The sequence below is a fragment of the Micropterus salmoides genome, unplaced genomic scaffold, assembly GCF_014851395.1.
Source record: "Micropterus salmoides isolate LMB-PRFRI ecotype aquatic unplaced genomic scaffold, ASM1485139v1 Ms_hic_scaffold_12, whole genome shotgun sequence".
Taxonomy (NCBI): domain Eukaryota; kingdom Metazoa; phylum Chordata; class Actinopteri; order Centrarchiformes; family Centrarchidae; genus Micropterus; species Micropterus salmoides.
Window position 1 is genome coordinate 5,439,909 of NW_024040263.1, and position 19,146 is coordinate 5,459,054.

General features: G+C 38.0%; 2 protein-coding genes and 1 long non-coding RNA gene across 3 annotated transcripts; all 3 read left to right on the plus strand.

The window, feature by feature from the left end:
* Positions 1-121: 121 nt before the first annotated feature.
* LOC119898788 lies at positions 122-4,224 on the plus strand. The gene is made up of 2 exons (XR_005443631.1): positions 122-1,639; positions 4,046-4,224. It is a non-coding gene; the product is annotated as an uncharacterized LOC119898788 (long non-coding RNA).
* Positions 4,225-8,287: 4,063 nt separating this feature from the next.
* On the plus strand, positions 8,288-9,540 carry lrata (lecithin retinol acyltransferase a). Its single transcript, XM_038713021.1, has 2 exons — positions 8,288-8,955; positions 9,388-9,540. The coding sequence occupies exons 1-2, from the start codon at positions 8,416-8,418 to the stop codon at positions 9,538-9,540; spliced, it is 693 nt and encodes a 230-aa protein (XP_038568949.1). The 5' UTR covers positions 8,288-8,415.
* A 1,383-nt stretch (positions 9,541-10,923) lies between these two features.
* Positions 10,924-12,822, plus strand: si:dkey-30k22.5 (lecithin retinol acyltransferase family protein). Its single transcript, XM_038713022.1, has 2 exons — positions 10,924-11,409; positions 12,611-12,822. Exons 1-2 carry the CDS (start codon positions 10,924-10,926, stop codon positions 12,764-12,766), a joined length of 642 nt encoding a protein of 213 aa, XP_038568950.1. The 3' UTR covers positions 12,767-12,822.
* The last annotated feature ends 6,324 nt before the right edge of the window (positions 12,823-19,146 follow it).

A 19,146-nucleotide genomic window follows, 5' to 3' on the forward strand; every position in this document is an offset into this window, starting at 1 on the left:
TATGCAAACATCCCACTCACTGTGATGGAACAAAGCTGTGACTCAAATGTTCAACAGCAGTCATTTCCCAGATTTGATGGGCATCTGTAACTGACAGCTGGGATTGGAACACAGTTTATTTACCATTCTTATTCATAATATGATAAAAATCAAAGTCAAACGACAGCCTGAGTCATTCTTTACAGGCACAATGTCATTGTAACATGTCCCTGTAAAACATTAACATCAGTGTGTTGTCAATAAAGGCATGCCAACAAATACTGGACGAACGAATAAACAAGACCACAACATGTCGACATAAAAAATTCATTTTCAACTGTTAAAATATTTTACCAAGACATCTTACTTACTGTTGCATATCTAAGTGATTTTGATGAGATTCTAAGTAGACTTTTTTAAACTGAGTCAGAATTATGAGAGAGTAAGTAAAGTAAGTCAAAGGTTTAACTTAATACCGCCAAATTTAGAATTGCATGTTTGAAACCATGCTCCTAAAAACAAAACTATAGACTTTGACATGGGAAATGTCTGGGAAAAAAAACTGTGAATAATTACAAATAATTAATCTAAAAAATATTAAATTTGAGTCATAATTTTCCCTTACAAAATTTGATTTACACAGTCAAAAATACTTTCTAGGTCATAAAATTGTTAAAAATTCTAACTTTATGGAAAAAAATCTGATTTATCATCTCATTATTTTGAGTTTCTTTTTTAACATCCTTAGTTATCCTCTTTTACTTTTCCTGGCGGAAATGAGCGTCTATACAAATGTATGATGATAAATCGGAGTGTGTTACGACCCCCTGTTGGTCTAGGGGTGTTGGGGCCATAAACATATAGGCACAACTGGTAGATCTTAACAAGGTAACGTTTATTGGTAACAGAAGAGATGTAGACAGGTAACAAAAAAACAAAAGGAGGGTGGACGAGGGTGCTGCGAAAATAACAAACCAAGTTAAAATAAAAAGGTCCTCAAAAGGAGGCCTGTACCTATCTATCGTTTTAAACAGGGTTGATTCTTACTACAAAAGAACACAAAGAGCACAGCACCCACTCCACCTGGTGAAAACTAACACAATAGTAAACAGAACAATAAGTGAATTTCTCCACTGCACCCAAATGTGGAGCTAACATACAAAGGTATGCAAATGTTTACCTAAACACAACGTACAGCTAATAGGCAAGGAAGGTGGATAGTTCCACTACACACAAAGTACAACAGACAGGCTATGCAGTCAATACCAGCGGCACACAAGTCAACAGGCGGTGACAAGCTGCCTGGAGCAACAGGTGGACTCTCCTTATGAGCTGGAGGTAATTAACGTGGTGACGAGCCATTGGTTGAGTGGAAAACAGAGGGAACCAATGGGCGGTACAGATGTCAGCACCCCAGAAACCAGAAAGTAGGCGGGTCTTCATTCCCCAGGGACACAGCCTACTTGGTAGAGGTGAGACAGGGAAAAGGGGAAACACAAGGGTGACAGCGACAGCCGTGACAGAGTGCAGTATATTATATTGCAGATAATCATGGCAGCAGCTGCGCTCTCTATAGTCACAACTTGCTGAATGTAAAGCTGTTACTGTTGAGACGCTGGCATGGGGTAAACTATCAACACTAATTCTCTTTTTGCCTGTGGTAAGTGATCATAATATTACTCAGAGGTGTATATTAGATGAAAAAACTATGATTATAAGCTTTAGAACAAGACTTAACTTTGTGATAGTTTAGCTAGGAATAAAATTCAATATTTCTTTGCAATCATCCTTACTCATTCACTGAATAGGCTGCATGATAGGTTGATGGTGTTGACCTCTTATTTGAAACTTGGCTGCACTGGCAGGGAAAACCACTAGTGGGAGTTGAACGACAATAAACCAAAGATTCATACCTTACAATCAGGAGATTTCTAGGAGATCTGTGTGACAAGATACATTTTAACAAATGAAGCTCAATCTCACAACTACACACTGAAACCTACATGAAATACACTGTATCTATATATATACAACATTTGTCGATGTGTATCTGTTCATTTGTGGCACAGAAGGAAGACAAATAAATCACTGGTGGATTTAACTTTACATAAATTGTGGAGAATTAACATTTTGTATTTCAGAAACAAGGTATTCACTATTTGCTTACTGCAGTCTGCAGGAAAATCAGCTTCAGCATGTTTTTCTGAGAAAACAAAGCACATTTTTTACCGGCTTAATTTGTAAGAAGCACATGTGCAGCTGAGCTACTATTGACTTAAGTGGAGGTTGAACACAAGACAGATCAACAGAAGAAAGCAGAGAAAAAGAAATCTCCTGAGTGTAACCACTGAAAACAATTTTTTGTCATCAACAAATCAAATGACAGTCATGCTGTAAATGAATCATTATGATCTTGCTTGTCAAATCAGAAACCTGTCAGATGACCAGAGTAAAATAAAAGCAATTAACAACAAAGAGGCATGCTTTTTTGTATGTTGTGGTGGTACATTTTTCAAGTGATATTTTAATGTTGTGTCATAGTTCCTTTTTTTTACTCCCACTCAGTTAATCTGGAATACTCTCATTAGGAATCTTGTGTCAAATAAAGGATTTCTACAATACTTCTCAAAATTTTAAAAACTCTTCAACAATGAAAAACTAGCAACACAGCAATCTCAGCAACCCTCGTATTTAGGACACATACGTTTTTTGAAACACAATTTAGACTTAGATGTTGGGAAAAAACATTTACAAAAAAATGGAACTTAACAGCTAACTGAGTAAAAAAAACAACAAAGTATCCATAACTGACTTGATATATCCCCCATTACAAATTGTTTGGGGGTGTATTGGGGGATCTTGGTCCCTCCAGTCTCTTTGCCAGAGGAAACTTAATGTACGCGCATCTCATTTTGCTAGGTGAGCATTTTAAATTGTTGGACTGAATTCATGAATATATTTGATGAATAAGTTAATTAAAACTTTGTGAGAGGCTGTTACACCAGTTGCATCATGATCATACACAATATTTTTTGATGTGATACAGTGCATTTGTTGTTTAGCCAATAAAACACAGCATTACATTTACACAAAATACTTTTCCTGAACTCACAATTAAAAGAGCTAAAGGTGACGTGTCTTGGTGTGAAATCTCCTCAGAACCAGCTGAGAACTTTACGTGCATCAGTCAGTAGTGGTCAGTGAAAACTTTTCTCAGTACTCACAATGGATTTTCACACAAAGGGGCGGATGCACCAATTGTCAGTCAGTCTCTATTTGAAAATTCATTTTTTGGAAAAGGGGAGGGGCTACATGGTTAAATAGTAGTGGGGTACAAGATGCACCACGGCACATGCCAACCCACCCAAAAAGCATGATTTACTTGGTACTGGTTTCCTTAAATATAATGTAATAATTGTAATAATTGGAGCAAGATGGACTTCAGGAGTTCTTCATGGAGATCAGAAATTCAACTCTGAATTTTGCTGGTGATGATTTTACTTATAGAGAGAAAGACATTGCACATAAGTGATCTATCTAATGGTATGTTCAAAGACATCAAAGTGCATGTGAATGTTATAAAGTTTACTCATCCAATTTCACGTCTTCAAGACAGTAACAAATCCCCAATCACCACTTGTCTCAGGCACATTTAGCTTCCCCACAGGGCTCTGGTTTCATGCTGTTGTGCTTGTTTGAATTAAGTTATATAACTAATGTTCAGAAACAGGACCACGCCTCTCTCTCTCACTCACTGATTCAACGACCTGCGTCTCATTCAATTCCTAGAATCCAACCACCCGTGCTTCACTCATTTCATCCACCTGTGACTATCTAATACAGTCACCTGCACATACATATACAAGCCTGTCTAACCCCTTTCTCTCCCGTTTCTCAGTTTCAAACCCTGTTTCTCACCTCTTTCAATGGGCAGCACGGCGGCCCAGTATGCATGACTGTGACTCTGTGTGGAGTTTGCGTGTTTGCGTGGGTGTCCTCCCACCATCCTATACATGCATGCAAAAATCCATAATTCTGCCACAATATTGTTCTTCTTCTACTGCAGGAACCACAGGGTGTTGATTAGGAAGCTGCTTATCGAGATGAGCCCCAACCCTGAGTCTCGGTCCACGGGATCCATGCCGCTCTGGCCACCAAACCTTAGACAACCCCCTTCACCCTCCCCTCTATCCCTCCATCATAAATACTCCTTATTATCCAAATAAACTACCTTTTTATACCTCACATTGGCATGGTCTTTGTTACTAAAGTCACAGTTAATGGGCATACATGTATTTTCTTGTGACTGATGAGTTTGTGGCCTCTTTTTTTAGCCAGCCAATGGAAATGTTTGTCTGCTATGGATTTTAAAGGTTAAAATGTCTGTGGATCCATCACTTCCGCATTACAGATTGTACACATTCTTTAACACTGCTGGGTGAAAGTGAGCTAAGGCGATATCAACGAGTGAAGTGCAATGCTTTTCTTTTCTGACTGAGAAACTATTGGGGGTCAATTCAATACTGTTCAATCCCACGTTACACTGGTCTTATCACTCCAATATGGTGATAATGGTTAGCCAGTGGAATGGATATTCTTCAATGTGCTCCGGGCATACACATCTCTTTTTATTACATCAAAACAAACAGTGCAGATACTTGTGACAAAATAACGCTGAATGCCTCATCTATGGACCCCATGACATTAGTTGATAAATCTTACCTTAACTGCCTCTGTGTGACCTGGTTTTATTATGTGTAAAAAACAGACCTAGGATAGATATAAAGCCCCACTGACCTGAGAATGAACTGGTAGGCCCATGAACCTAAACAGTACTGAACCTTTGCTGAACTTGTCTCTTTGTGAAGAAACACCAGATGGAAAGTGTCTCTTTCTTTCTTTCTTTCTTTGGTGTATTCAGACACTGATGCCTGACTGACATTCGTACATTGTTTGTACATGATCAGGATGCAAAGAAACAGAAAAGTATTGTTTTCTTTATTGTGAGTGGTAGCTGAAATTCCCAAATGTTTAACATGTAAATCAAGCCAAACTAATATGGTGCTGAATCAGTGTTTCTCATAAAAACATTGTCTGTTTCAAGTTTCAAGGCTGAATAACAAAGAATATTTCACAAGTGTTCTGACCAGGAATTAAATTTAAAGAGACAATTAGATTTGTATTCACTGAGCTAAGAGACACTTAATATGGCCAGCACTGGTACTGTATGGTTGATAATTTCCTGGAATGAATCTTGAATGTCTGTTTTTAATGGAGGTGAGATTGATGATGGTATGCTCCCTAGTGGGAATTTAGTATTGTTTTTCTGTTGTTTGTTTTGGGGTAGTTGTAGTTTTTTTTGGTTTCTTAGTTTTTCGAATGGCGTTTTATTGTGTCTCATCGCGTCTTTGTTTTACTACAACTGATCTTTTATCTCTACTCCCATTAAAGATTTCAACCAAACCAATATGAGTGACTCAAAAATGATGAGGCATTTTAATAGATTAAACTACCCAATACAAATAATTAAATTAGGTCCTTGATCAGCTACAACAGCATCACTAACATTTGAAATGATAACTAACATCTAAAAGGAGCTATTGCATTTAATGTGTACTTGCGATGTTGATGCTGGCACTAAAATAAAGCATGAACCTTACTTAAGTAACACTGTGAATGAAAGACTTGTACATATAGTGATGTATTTTTACATTGCTGTTTTGCTAATTTTACTTAAAGTAAAATATCTGAATACTTCTTCCACCATTCATTAAGTAAATAAGTAAAGTTTTTTAGTATAGCACCTTTCACAGAGAAAGTCTATAGAAAGAGCTTTCCACAGCACACCACTCAAAGGCGCGATGCCCTTTTGTTATGTTTGTCAGAAGACCTAAGTGACCTACTTGTGATATATGGAGGAGGTCACGTACACAGCATGGTACACAGGTGCCTGATCACGTGTTTAGTTTTTATTTTCAAATACAACACGATAAACGGTATTAGACGTGTAGGCATGATTAATTTATCAATAAGCGAATTTGAGTAAAATAAGAGAGATTATTCTTGAGTTAGTTTTTTGCTTTTAATTTATGAAAAAAAGCTTATCATAAGTTTTTGCTGGTTATAAGTCCAATATTTGAGCAATGTAGTGCCGTATACTCATCAATGACACACTTCCTCAAAAGTAGTTTATGTGTGCTTTGAGGGTCAAACTGTTTTTCTCATAGTCTGAAAATGCTGGCTTAATTTAAATATTTTGCAAGGACTTTACAGTATCTAGGTCAACAAATGCCCTGTAACAAACTATTCAAAGATCAAAAAGGCTGAAGTGTTTCTCAAGGTATTTTCTGGGTTAAAAAATGAGTGCGTAATTGAAGCCTACAGGATTACGGTAATCTAGTCAAAAGAATGTTTTATCTCCTCATATGGTTCCTCTGAGAAGGTGCAGACCATCCAGCACAGCCTGCTTTTTCCAACACTGATCCTGGATTGAAAAACGGGACAGAAAAGATTAACCACTGTGAGTCAACAAAGTCCACTGCATACCGCTTTCTCTGTAACTCACCATCTGGAGGGTAACCAACTTAACCAGAAGGGTAAACAAAAGTTGGAAAACAAATACTGCACCCTGGAACTCACCAGTTCTCCACTCACTCTTCTGTGAATCCTACCAGACTGCCACAATACCTACCCTCTGGAAAACTGCTACCATAATCCCTGTACCCAACAAACCCTGGCCCACAGAACTCAAACACTTCTGCCCAGTTGCCCTAGCAGCCATAATAATGAAGTGCCTGGAGAAGTTGTTGCTAAATATCATCCTGCCAGTTGTTGTCCCACAACTGGATCCCCTCCAGTTTGTCTATAAGGCTAACAGGGGCACAGAGCATGCAGTGGCCTGCCTGCTGCACGTCCTCCTCCAGCACCTGGATTCCCCAGGCACCTTTGTCGGGATCCTTTTTGTGGACTTAAGCTCTGCTTTTAACACCATGCAAAGGCTGTCCTATCCATCTCATGGACAATTTGGGCCAATGTCACTTTCGGCTGACAAAAGTGACATTGACGAGTACATGTTTCAACAAAATGCACTTGATATAGCTAAATGGTCAGCTAGCCAAACCCAGACCTTCCTTATGTTCTCCCTGTCGTCTGTCTCACCACTTCTCTGTCTGTGGTTTTGTATGAAGAACTGCTCAAGTTGCCACAGAGCAACCCAAACAATCAGGATTTCTCCCTGTGCTCCGGTGGCCAGTAATTTTTTTTTCCTGGCAGTGTTTCAACAACTCTCATTTGACTTATACCTGCATTGCGTCACGTCCTGCCCCCTACTCAGGGCAGGGGTGTACTGAATGATTAACAGCGTGGCAGGTGGGTTAGGGGGATTACGGTAGGTTGTAGTTGGGGGTGGTGATGGTGCTCTGGATAAGACACATGCTTTTGGTGTGAGAGACCCAAGCCTTGCTGGCAAGGCACTATAGGTCTATATCAACCAAACCCACTTGCTTCAAAAACAGTCAGAACACTTAACACCCCCACTAAACCCCCCATGCACTGAAAACACTGGACTGAACTCAGACCGGACTCCATGAAAAATGTGTCAGACTCATAATCCTAGCATAAACAATAGGTTCCTTTCACTTCGTGCCAAGGACACCGTTGGTCACCTCAGCATTCCATTCTCATCAATAAACAAAACAGTTGAAATGGTTTTCAGTTTCAAATACCTTGGAGTTAGACTGGACAATAGTTTTGACCAGCACACTCATGACATCCAAAAAAGGAGCCACCAAAGACAATCATTCATCTGCAAGCTTAAATGACTATATGTTGCCCCTCGTTTCCTCCTCTTGTTGCTTAAGAGCATTATTCAGCCCACCCAATTGTACTGTTCCTGCTGCTTCTTTAACATGTTATCCGTTACAATCAGGCCAAACCTACATACATACATAACCAACACTGCTACCAGGATAATTGGTGTTCCCACACCCAACCTGGCAGAGCTAAATAGTAAGGCCATTGCACGCATTGCAACCTCAATAGCACAAGACATCAAACACATCAGTCACCATCTTATCCTACTGCCTTCTAGGCACAGGTAAAGAGCACTGAGATGCAGGAGGGCTCGTTTTGGGAAAAGCCTGATCCCCTCAGCCATATCCACCTTAAATAAAAGGCCTCGCTGAACTGGCTTGAGAGTGTACCGTTGTCTGTCTGTTATTGTATGTTGTTAACTGTGTGATGATGTCTGATGTGTACAGTGCTGTGAATTTCCCCCTGGGGCCAATAAAGCCTAAAGGAGAATGCACACGTGTACAAGGTGTCTCGTGGCTAATCGTATCCTAGGGATTTCCTCAAGAGCTTTCTCCTCCTCGTGCCAGAGAGGATAAAAAGCTAATTTCACTCAAGCATGTTTAGATTTTCCTCCCGAAAACTCTCATGATGCTGCAGCTGTTGACATTCCTGGTGGAGAAGCTTTCACTTCTCTCCATATTCAAACTTTTTGAGTCCAGCTGGTCAGACTGTGAAGACCAGGACCAGAAGAGGAATGCGCACCGCGGTCAACCACCACCCCTCCGAAGAGGAGACCTGCTTGAGGTCCCCAGGACCATTTTCACCCACTATGGCATATATTTAGGTGACAATAAGGTCGCTCACCTGATCCCTGACATCCTCCCCATGCTTACAAACGACAAGGAGCTCATCAGTTCTGTCATTACAAACAAGAGACTCATCCTTGGCTGCATCTACAAGTGCGCCACGGTGAGAGTGGACACATTAGAGGACTTTGCATATGGCTCCAACATACTGGTTAATCATTTTGATAAGATGAAGAATCAAGCATTTCCCAATGAAGCTGTTGCTAAGAGAGCTGAAAAACTCATCGGAGCCATTCCTTATAGTCTGCTGTGGAATAACTGTGAACACTTTGCAACATATTGCAGATATGGATCTGCAGCGAGCCGGCAAACAGAGAAGGTATAGTCCTTAACTCTTTCTTTTGAACGAATGCAGAAGTATCCTAATAAGTGTCGTTTTGGTTATTGATAATCTAAAATATATAATTATCTTTAGGGTATGTTCAGATTTAGTAGGTAAACATAAGGTGTGTTCCATATTTGCACCTTGGTGTGGATCATGTTTGTACTGTGGCTACTTACCACAGAAAAAAGATGCTGTGTTGAAATCATCATTCACTTTTTAAAGATTGTTTGTTGTCAGTTTAATCATGGTTGTATTAATGTGTGTTTTTGGGCGCCCACTGACCCCCCCTACATGTTTGTGGTAAGAAAGATATGATTTTAACGTTCCAGCTAACAGTTGATCAGAAATGTTTTGTAGCCTTAATAAAATTCTCAATAACATTAGTCTAACATGTGAAATAATTAACAGTATTTCTTTCCTTTGTAGTTCTGTGAGTGTGTGAAATCAATCATCAGAGACCAGCGCAGCATGATTGTCACAGTCCTTCTTGGAATTATCTCCATGGTATGTTTCGGCATGGCACCTTCAACTACATTACCCACAATCCTTATTCCCTTTACTTTGTGGATGGCTGGTTAAAGGAGTTCAGCACAAGGAACCTGCAAACAAACTGAACTGAACTTTTACTCGGCAAGGACTGAAAACCTCCTCACCATGGTGCACTCTTGTCATGTGATGTCTTATGAGTCTGCTTTACAACCATACTTTCATTTTATTGATTAGACAATGTTTAATTATTTGTGTTGAAACACACAATAATAATTTTTCTATTTGGCTCATGGTTGTGTTCTCACAAAAGTGTGGTGAAATACATTCTTTTATATAGGATTACGGTTAGCAATTCATTTTGCTACAACTGGTCACCACAAAAATGAATACAGCCTACAGTCTACAACAATGTGTTAATGTATACAGTGATTATTTTATAGTAGTGCTCTTAATTTAATGTTGTAAATATGACAAATGTTTAATAAACAACTTATTTTTATTTGTGTGATTGTGACTCTCCATACATCTTCAATAACATGCAAGTAAAATCAGAGCCCTAAAATGCGTGATATGAATTATGTGTGATATTATATTTCATGATTTATTTTGTTATTTAAAATGAGTTTTCTGAAACAGTATATGTGCAAATACACAGTATAAAAAGGCTGGAAAAATATTTATGTATGTAATGATTATATATTGAGTGATAAGGACAAATTTTCAATCAATCACATCAAAGCAGTGACGTCAAATTGAGGAATCTTTGCATTTTGTAACACTGAGTAACACTGCGCCTACTACCTTTTACTATATTGTAATGGAATTAGCCAGTTATATATTACGTTTTATATGTCATAACATTTATATAACTGTGATACCTATAAATGTTGCTACAAGAAAGTGCTGAATAATGGTGAGGCGAATTTAAAGGGTTGCAGACCAGTCAAGTCAACAAAAACAAGATAGATAGATAGATAGATAGATAGCACACAAAGACATTAAAAACTAATTAAAAAATACACAAACAAAACATTAAATAATTCACAAAAATATAAAGCAAATAATAAAGATATTAATCAAAGGCATCAATCAGTTTGTGGTGTACTTCACTACTGCCTCTATAACGTCTGCTTATTTTAGGCTGCTGTTTAAAACATTAAAAACTTATTTTTGATTCAAGTTACACAACTGAGCTCTTCATCCTGTTGCCTGTCGATTGCTCAATATTAGTGGAGGATTTAACTTGTTGCCAAGTCAGACTCCTAAATTAGGCTGCTTAATCTTAATACACCAGAAACAAAGCCTGAGTTTCAAAATCCAACCACACAACAAAGGGATCAGAGAAAGGGCATTTATTTTTGTCAAAATCACATTGAAACGTTGACCAATATCTAATCCTACTAACAACTCAGGCCCCTCCCAGTTCAAACATAAATAAAATGGGTGTCAAGCACTTTGCTGCCTGCTGCCATCATGTTTCTTTACCAACTACTCAACTTTTTCTTTGTGGCTTCCAAAAAGGAGGAGGACGCTGAATATGACCTGTCCCTTTACAAGCGTGGTGATTTATTAGAGGTCCCCAGGACATTATTCACACATTTTGGTATTTACTTGGGTGATAATCGTGTAGCTCATCTCATTCCGGACATCCTGCCTGTGATAACCAAGAATAAATCTGCAATTGCCAAGATGGTAACAAATAACCGTCTACTATTGGGGGTTATCACTAAGGTAGCCAGCGTCAGAGTGGACTCTGTGGTAGATTTTGCGTATGGCTCAGAGATTCTGGTCAACCACATGGACAAGGTGTGCAGCCAGCCAGCGTTGGACGGGGATGAGGTTGCCAGAAGGGCTGAGAAACTCCAGGGCTCTGTCACCTACAGCTTACTATGGTACAACTGTGAACACTACGTCATGTACTGCAGATATGGCATGGCCATCAGCTACCAGACCTACCAGGTAGATTCTCTGGCCTCCTGTCAGTAGGAAGACTAAACGATAAGTTCACTTTTTTCCCTTCATAAAAAGATCCTTTCCATACCAATGTACGTAACGGGGGACAAAATACTCTTCCTAAGCAAAACTGAATTTCAAAGTTTAACCAAAGCTAATATGATAATATTCAACATTCTGAGTTATAGTAGCCATAGTAAGTAGGTATCTTCCAAAGTTACATTCTTTTTACAGTCAAACCTTTTGCCATTTAATTTGATAAGTAAGGCTGCAGAAGCCTCATATTACCTTCAGATGAACACTGAAATACATTTTTGCATGGAAAGAGGACTGTAAATTTGATCCCCCATCACTTACAATGGAATTTCATAACCAATATGAAGATATGGAACCAATATAAAAGCCAGTAACTCTTCTAATGGACATAGATGTGTGAGTATGATTTTAGGGCAGATTTGAAAAAAACAACAACTATGAATTTATCCTTTAATATAAGATCAATTAAACCTTCCATCTAGTAGATTGAATTAGTCTATGAAGAAAATGTTTTGATATATATGATATATAAACAGTTATTTATGTTATGGTTCAACAGCCAGTCAAAAACACTTCTTTCCATGATTATTATTTTGGGCAATGATTTAGAGTTGTATATGGAAATGGAAATGGAAATGTTTTGTTTTTCCACAGTAATCTTTAATTTTTCACAAGTGTTTCTGTCTTTGCATCCCAGACACTATTGCATGAGAACGGTCACATGCAAAAACCAAAGGTTTAAGGTTAACTTCATGCGTAGCATTTACAATGCAATTAGTTATTTCCAGGGATTGAGTGAAAAACAGATTATTGGAAAAATGTTGTGAGTGCAAATAGTGGTATTAATCTAAAGGTACTTATGATAGTGTGTGACTGAAGTAAACAGTCTTACTTCAATATGACTGGCTACCTTAAAGCTGAAATGCAGACTTACTGACATTTGGTCATATGAGGATATTTTCACAGCAGAACGTTGTTTGCTCCAATCTGAGTCTACTGGAGAGAAAATTAACTTGCTAACTAGCTCCATCTAGTGTTATTTTATGCCGAAATTACTGCCATTCAGGAGGTAATGTAGACTTTCCCCTTGATGACACAGCTCTGCTGCAAAGTTAATTTGTGATTTCCGTAGCCTCAAATCACTGTCTAATTCTCACACTCTGTCTTGTAGTTCTGCACAACAGTACGGAAGATTGTTTTCAGCAGGATGAGCGCTTATTTGACTGCACTATGTGGTGCAGGAACCATGCTGTATCTGGGCTGCGTTACACCACTGACAGTTTTGCTGACCCTGGTCATCTCATTCACCATCTGGATGGCAGCCTAACAACCACTGAAAAGACGGCTCAGAATAAAAGACTCACTTAAACACGCTGGTGGAAGCAAAAATTCAGTCCTGTGGTTTAGCTACGTGATTAAAGGCATGTGGAAACAATTCTGTTCATGATAATAAAAATGTCAGTATTATTTGGGACAATTGTTTGTTTTTTTATATATCAATTGATGTTTTATTTTTCTTTGCCATCTGCTCCTGATAGGAAGGCTGTTTTAAAACTTTTCTTGTTAGATGCTTAAGTTATTTATCATCCATGTTCACCATGCACTGATATTCAATATTAATCTCATTTCAGTAACAGCTCATAGATTATAAATGGACCTTGACTCAGCATTGTGGGAAATTCATGAAGATTGGGATAAAGCTCAACAAAGATATTTGGAAGGATGAGACTGATGGTTGCATAAGGGTGTATGCAGATGGATGTAGTAGGAATGTAGCAGTGAATGCTTTTTTCTCATCAGTGTGATACTACATTTATGTCATGCTCTAGCTAAAAGGTTTCCTTGGACAAAGTGCGATAAGTGTCTTATTAATGGAGTACAGTATCATTTTGTGTGTTGGCTCATCGCTATGAAGTGCTGTGCCCAGTTAATGCATTCTTTAAGATATTTTCAGAACAGCAACAGTTGGTGGCGATTACATGCCCAAAAAACATAGCAATGTGCCAGGTGGGAGCGAAGAAGACTGCCAGCTGATGTAAACATGGATGTAAACAAGGCAAGCTTCAAAATATTAAAAAAGTTGGCTTTGGAAATATTTTGTGAAGAAGGAAATGTATTGAATATGTTTATTTGGCCTCAAAGGCCTGTCAAGGGCATGGAGCATGCGCAATAGCTGCTCCACACACATACATTGCTTTTTAGTAAGAAAAATTAAATGTAAACATAACTTTGGTTCTTTACACGTAATCTCTACTGGGTACCTTTAAAAACCTACAAGATGCACATTATCTTCTTCTGCATCTTGGTTTCAATGAGGATGTCAAAGAAAGAAATGTAAAAGCTTATGAGGGAGAAATGTCCCAAACTTTAAACATTTCATTTTGCTTGTTGGCAGAAATTATACAATGATGTTTATTGATAAAATAGTATTACTTATATTGACATCCATGATCACATCTATGATAACCTACTATAGTAAGTAGATCTTGAGGGAAGATTATTTTGTCTAATACTACTTCCTATGAACCTCTCACTCTACGTGTTGATAAAAGATGTAAAAAGTCACTGGGATTAAACTGTATAAATGTATCTCGGCATCAAACCTAATTAACACAGGTAAAGACCAGTGTTAACAAAGGATAATTGCCTTGACATTACACTTAGGCACTAATCCTGCAGAGAAGCACTATGTATTGATTTAAGAGAGGCTGATGTAATGGGCTGAAGCCCCCAAGTTCTATTAAGCGAGTGTGCAGGTGCACAGTCCTTGCTGAGATTGAAGAGTAACTGAGTTTTGTCACCTCTAAAATTGCAACCTTTCAGCTTTTAACCTGGATCCACTGAGGGAAATCTGATTTTCATATCTATATTTCCACATGGTGTCAAGGGTCTCCTTTATTTATCTACAAATAAATACATGTTTGGATCACATGGCTGCTTTAGAAATCAGGTTTTCTGTTTCTGTAAGAACAGAGTGGAATGAATCTATACAGAGAGCACAAACAAGCAGTCTGTCTCTAGGATGAAGTAGGATTTGCTCTAAGCATAAACATGGTTACAATGTGCAACATTCATAAGGACCATTGCAAGGAAAACAAGTTTACTGTACTCTTAGTCTTGATTAATTTGTTTATTAAAAATTCATGCTTTTGATATTCTTTGATCAATCTTGTGCTTTAAGAGTTGGGACTTTCTTTGTGTTTGCTATTTTAGCACAGCAGTAAGTCTTTATTTCCAACAGTTTTCGCCCTCACCACGGCCTTGAGGGATATTACAGCCCAAACATTCCAGCTGTGAAATGGTTCCCACACCATTGAAAGACTGGTAGTTCCTCAATTGAACAATAATCTTTCCAGCAGTGGTGTTTTTTGAAACATTTCAATTCAAGTTCAGATGCAGTATACAACACAATTATTATTATACTGCATTCAGTTATTTTGCTTATAATCTGATTTGAGTGCATCACTGTTCTTCACATCATACTTATCTAAATCAATGCCAGTGTGGAGAGTGGATGCCCACTGAAGCAGGAAAATTAGCCAATAGTGTATCAGAACTTATAGATGTACATCAATTTGCAATAATACACTTGAAGACACTGGTGGTATGCAGGGTATATAGAAAATAATGATGTGTGTCATACGCATGTTCTGCTCTCAAATGTGAGCCATAATTGGAACCTGGACCATAGACCATGTAGATTCTACCATGATGGAACAGTTGGACTAAAATGGTGCTGTCCAGCAATCAAGAATATATATCTGTAATTATGCCAAAAACTAGTTTTACATGAAGATGTTGGAAACCAAGTTCTGAATCACACAAAATGTGGGTTACTGCATGTCCATTAAATTTTCATTACAATACTTCCCAGCTCATGCTCTGTGGTACGACTCAAATTTTGTGATTTTCATGACAGTGTAGTACATATTCAAGTTATGATAATCAGATAAGAGGCGAGACATGTAGAAGAGAAACAGTACAATTGTTGTTTACCACATCTATTAAACGCTAAGGGTAAATATGAAACAGCAGAAACTGCAGTAACTTTGACGAATACTGAAACAGACAAGTAGCTATCCAACAGACAGAAAGAGAAGGACAATGATCATCTCATTTAGATTCAGAACAGACTCTAGTGTCTCTTGATATTCAGATAAAGATTGAAGTAAACACACCTGCTTCCTGGCTGTGAAACCTGCACGGCAATAAAAATACCTTAAAGTTATTATTGCATCTAAAACAAAAAGCTAATAAGAAATCCTGGTTTGAGAAATCATGTAATTTGTAGCATAGGGTTTGAATTTGGACATCTGCCGCATCATGTTTTCACAAGACGACCAACGAGCAGCAATACCTAAATGAATGAGGTGCATTGTACCTGAACCCAGTTCTGTCACCATTATTGCGTACATGAGGGATAGATATTAGATTTAAATGAGAGAAGAGATGTGAGTTTGGAAGCAGAAGTTTGGAACAGCCGAGCTTTATGGATGGAAAAACTGTTGGCTGTAATTAGGTCTATCGAACTTTGTGATACAGAGAACTGTGATGAGTATGAAATTTCTCATTTGTGATCGAGTGTAATGCACTGTGATGCAATGGATTTAACTGCTGACATGGTAATGGAGCAGCATGACAGTACAGAATATCAGATATATTGCAGGACAGACATGAAGGTTGATTGCACAATAGTTTTATAGTTGGAAGAAGACAAACATTCTTTAATTCTATACAAGAAGCCTGCTTTTTTGTTGATGATGTTGATTTTAAGTTTTTGAGTCAAATGTTGAATGTGAATCTTAAAGAATAGTCTGCTGTCAAGCCAAATTCCTAAATATGTGTAGGACTTAGCAAGAGAAATGTGGCATGTAAAGTTGTAATAGCAGTATAATTCGAGTCACTGGTGTAGGGGGATAATACCATGTACTTGGTCTTTTCTGCATTTAAAAGTAGGCTGTGAATAAAGGGTGATACTTGGAAAACATCAAAGGCAGACCGAAGACGAGTCAGGACTTGGGCTGGGGTGGCATCTGTAGCGTATACACAATGGTATCATCAGCAAAAATTTTATTGATTAGTAACAATTACGTTGTTTATGGATAATGTAAAGAACACAGGACCAAGAACAGAACCAATTTCTAAAGTTAAGAGAGCTTGACTGAGTACCAACAGCAACAACAGTCTGAGATTTCGAGGTCAACACATGTGGCTCTATCTTAACTAACAGACTTTGACTGGCTGTGACCCGGGCAAAAACCAGACTGCTGTGGCTGTTGTAAGTTAATTGAGTCAATAAAGGTGTGTAGTTGTAAACTTACCAATGTTCTAAGATTTTTAATAAGTTGAGTAGGTGATATTGGGCAGAAGATCGAAGAATGCCATTTTTGTGCAAGGGTATTACTGAGGTGCTTTTCCATGAAGCTGGAATCATACCTGTTAAAATGGTTTGGTTAAACATACAGTGTGTGGTAAATGGAGACAGATTAATGGGGCACTTAGATGAAGAAGACATGTATCCAGATTATCTCTACCAGAGTTTTTACAAGCTTTTAACCTAACCAGAGCTGCTTTGTAGATATCTTCACTGCCTACCAAATAAAAATAATGTACAGAAGAAACTGAGGCATTGGGGACTTCCTTAGCTGTAGAGATATGGTCTCTGTCTACAGCTGAATAAGCAGACATATTAAGTAAGACCAATGGACCGGAAATGGTGATTAGAAGCGTCAGCCACAGAAGGTCTATCAGTAATAAGACCAGATGCTTGTTTGATTTGAAGTGGAAGGTGTGAATGTGATTCTTAAGTGATGCTATGGTGTTTTTTTATAGCTGACTGATAATAATTTGATTTAGCCTTCCAAATCAATCTGGTTCAGATGTTTCTTTATTATTATTATGTGTTTATTTCCAATAAAACAGAAACATCTGTCAAGAAAATGCAATCAAATAAACAAAACAAAATGATTAAATAATACAAAGATTTTTTTTGAAACTCTTGTCAATTTCTTTAAATATTCGAAAAGGAGTGGGAAGAAGAAAATAAAACTGATTTAATACCACCCCTTGTCCACAAATCAAATGCTCATAAATAATCTACACGTGTTCCAAATTAATATTTACATATCTACTTTGTCATACCAAAAAGCAATTCAAAATGTCCATCAAATATTTAAAAAAAAACAACAAGAACAACAAAACTGAAAATAAATGCTAGCCCCAGATAACACTCGTTGATTATTCACCACCTTCTTCATCCCTGTAACCTGTGAAAACCATATCTTTATACCTAATTTTAAACCGATTTACGTTTGGACATTGCTTTAGTTCCTGACATAGACTGTATGGTTCCTCATTGAGACCGTTACTGGTTGTCCGTGTCCTCTTTGTTTTGAAATTGTGTTTCCCTCTTAAATTCAAACCTCCCTCTCTCACCCTGAATAATATTTGCATATTTCTCTGGAATCGGTTATTTTTGGCTTTGAACAGTATTTGGGCTTTTTGATATTTCACAAGGTCTATGAATTGTTAATAATTTCGACATTAAGCATAATGAGTGAGTGTGCTCTCGATACCCAGCGTTGTGAATAATCCTTATTGCTCTCTTTTGGAGAAGTGAATGTAATGAACTTTTGTAGATGTTTAATTTATATTCATATTGCCTGAAGGTTAACCAGGCCTCAATCGTGCCACTGGATCTATCCTTGGACCAGGCTTTGTCTCTATTGTGGAAGACACTGGAGAGTTGTGGGGAGAACCAAGGTCTGAAGCTGTTTTAATGTCTATATCTATCATATCTGTAAGCAACAACGTTAAAAGAGTTTTCAGTTTTCCAATGCCACGGCAGGATTGGCAGATTGACAATTCCGCCTCCCTTATATCTTCGATTACATCAAAAAACGTTGTATCCATCTAAAGTAATGTCATTTTTTGGGATCTTAGGGGAGAGCCAATGTCAGTCAGGGTGAGGACATCTGGGGAGGTTTAATGAATCAGAATATGAATGTTGTCAAATTTTGGAAGCAGGCTTCTGTTGTTAAAATGTAACAGTCTGAACCGGTGGGGAATTTTAAATATGCTGACGTGCCCTACAGACACAGTGTATAAGACATTAAAACTCCTGCAGGTATTTAGGTATGCTTCAGTCACTTCAGATATCTATGGAGCATTATTCTATTTAGATCGAGGAAATCAATTATCAGTCACTACTCTGTGCAGTCGTGTCTAATCACCAGCTTGCAGCATGTTATTGTTTAGTGATAGATGGGTAGTTCTAATTTATAGGACGTGAGTTAAGAAGATGATTGCTATAACTCTACAATACAATTACTGTATTACTGTGGGTTTTACTGCCCACAAGTTTATTATTTTGATTCAGTCTCAGCGGTATCAACAAGCTCGTTTTCAGGCACAGGAGGCTGCTGTTTCCAGCAAAAAATCTCCAAGGGCCCACTGTACGCTACCTGTCCAGCAGCAAACGTCAGACAGACGAAGTTGGACACTAGCTGGTGGAGCATATAGCAGCTTAAGAGCCAGGTTTACTTACTTAGGAGTTGACAGAAAAAGAGACCAAAAAAGAGCTAAAAAGAGAGTGAAAATTGGATTTACTTTCATCAGCCAGAAAAACAACTCCAAATCAATACTAATGTTGCCTCATGTCTGCTCGATGTGAAATAGGAAACCAAGTGGCCAAAAAATAAAAATAAA

Coding starts and splice junctions, on each gene's coding strand:
- lrata (XM_038713021.1), top strand. CDS start 8,416: ATGATGCTGCAGCTGTTGACATTCCTGGTGGAGAAGCTTTCACTTCTC. Junction 8,956..9,387: donor CGAGCCGGCAAACAGAGAAG/GTATAGTCCTTA, acceptor TTTCCTTTGTAG/TTCTGTGAGTGTGTGAAATC.
- si:dkey-30k22.5 (XM_038713022.1), top strand. CDS start 10,924: ATGTTTCTTTACCAACTACTCAACTTTTTCTTTGTGGCTTCCAAAAAG. Junction 11,410..12,610: donor TCAGCTACCAGACCTACCAG/GTAGATTCTCTG, acceptor TCTGTCTTGTAG/TTCTGCACAACAGTACGGAA.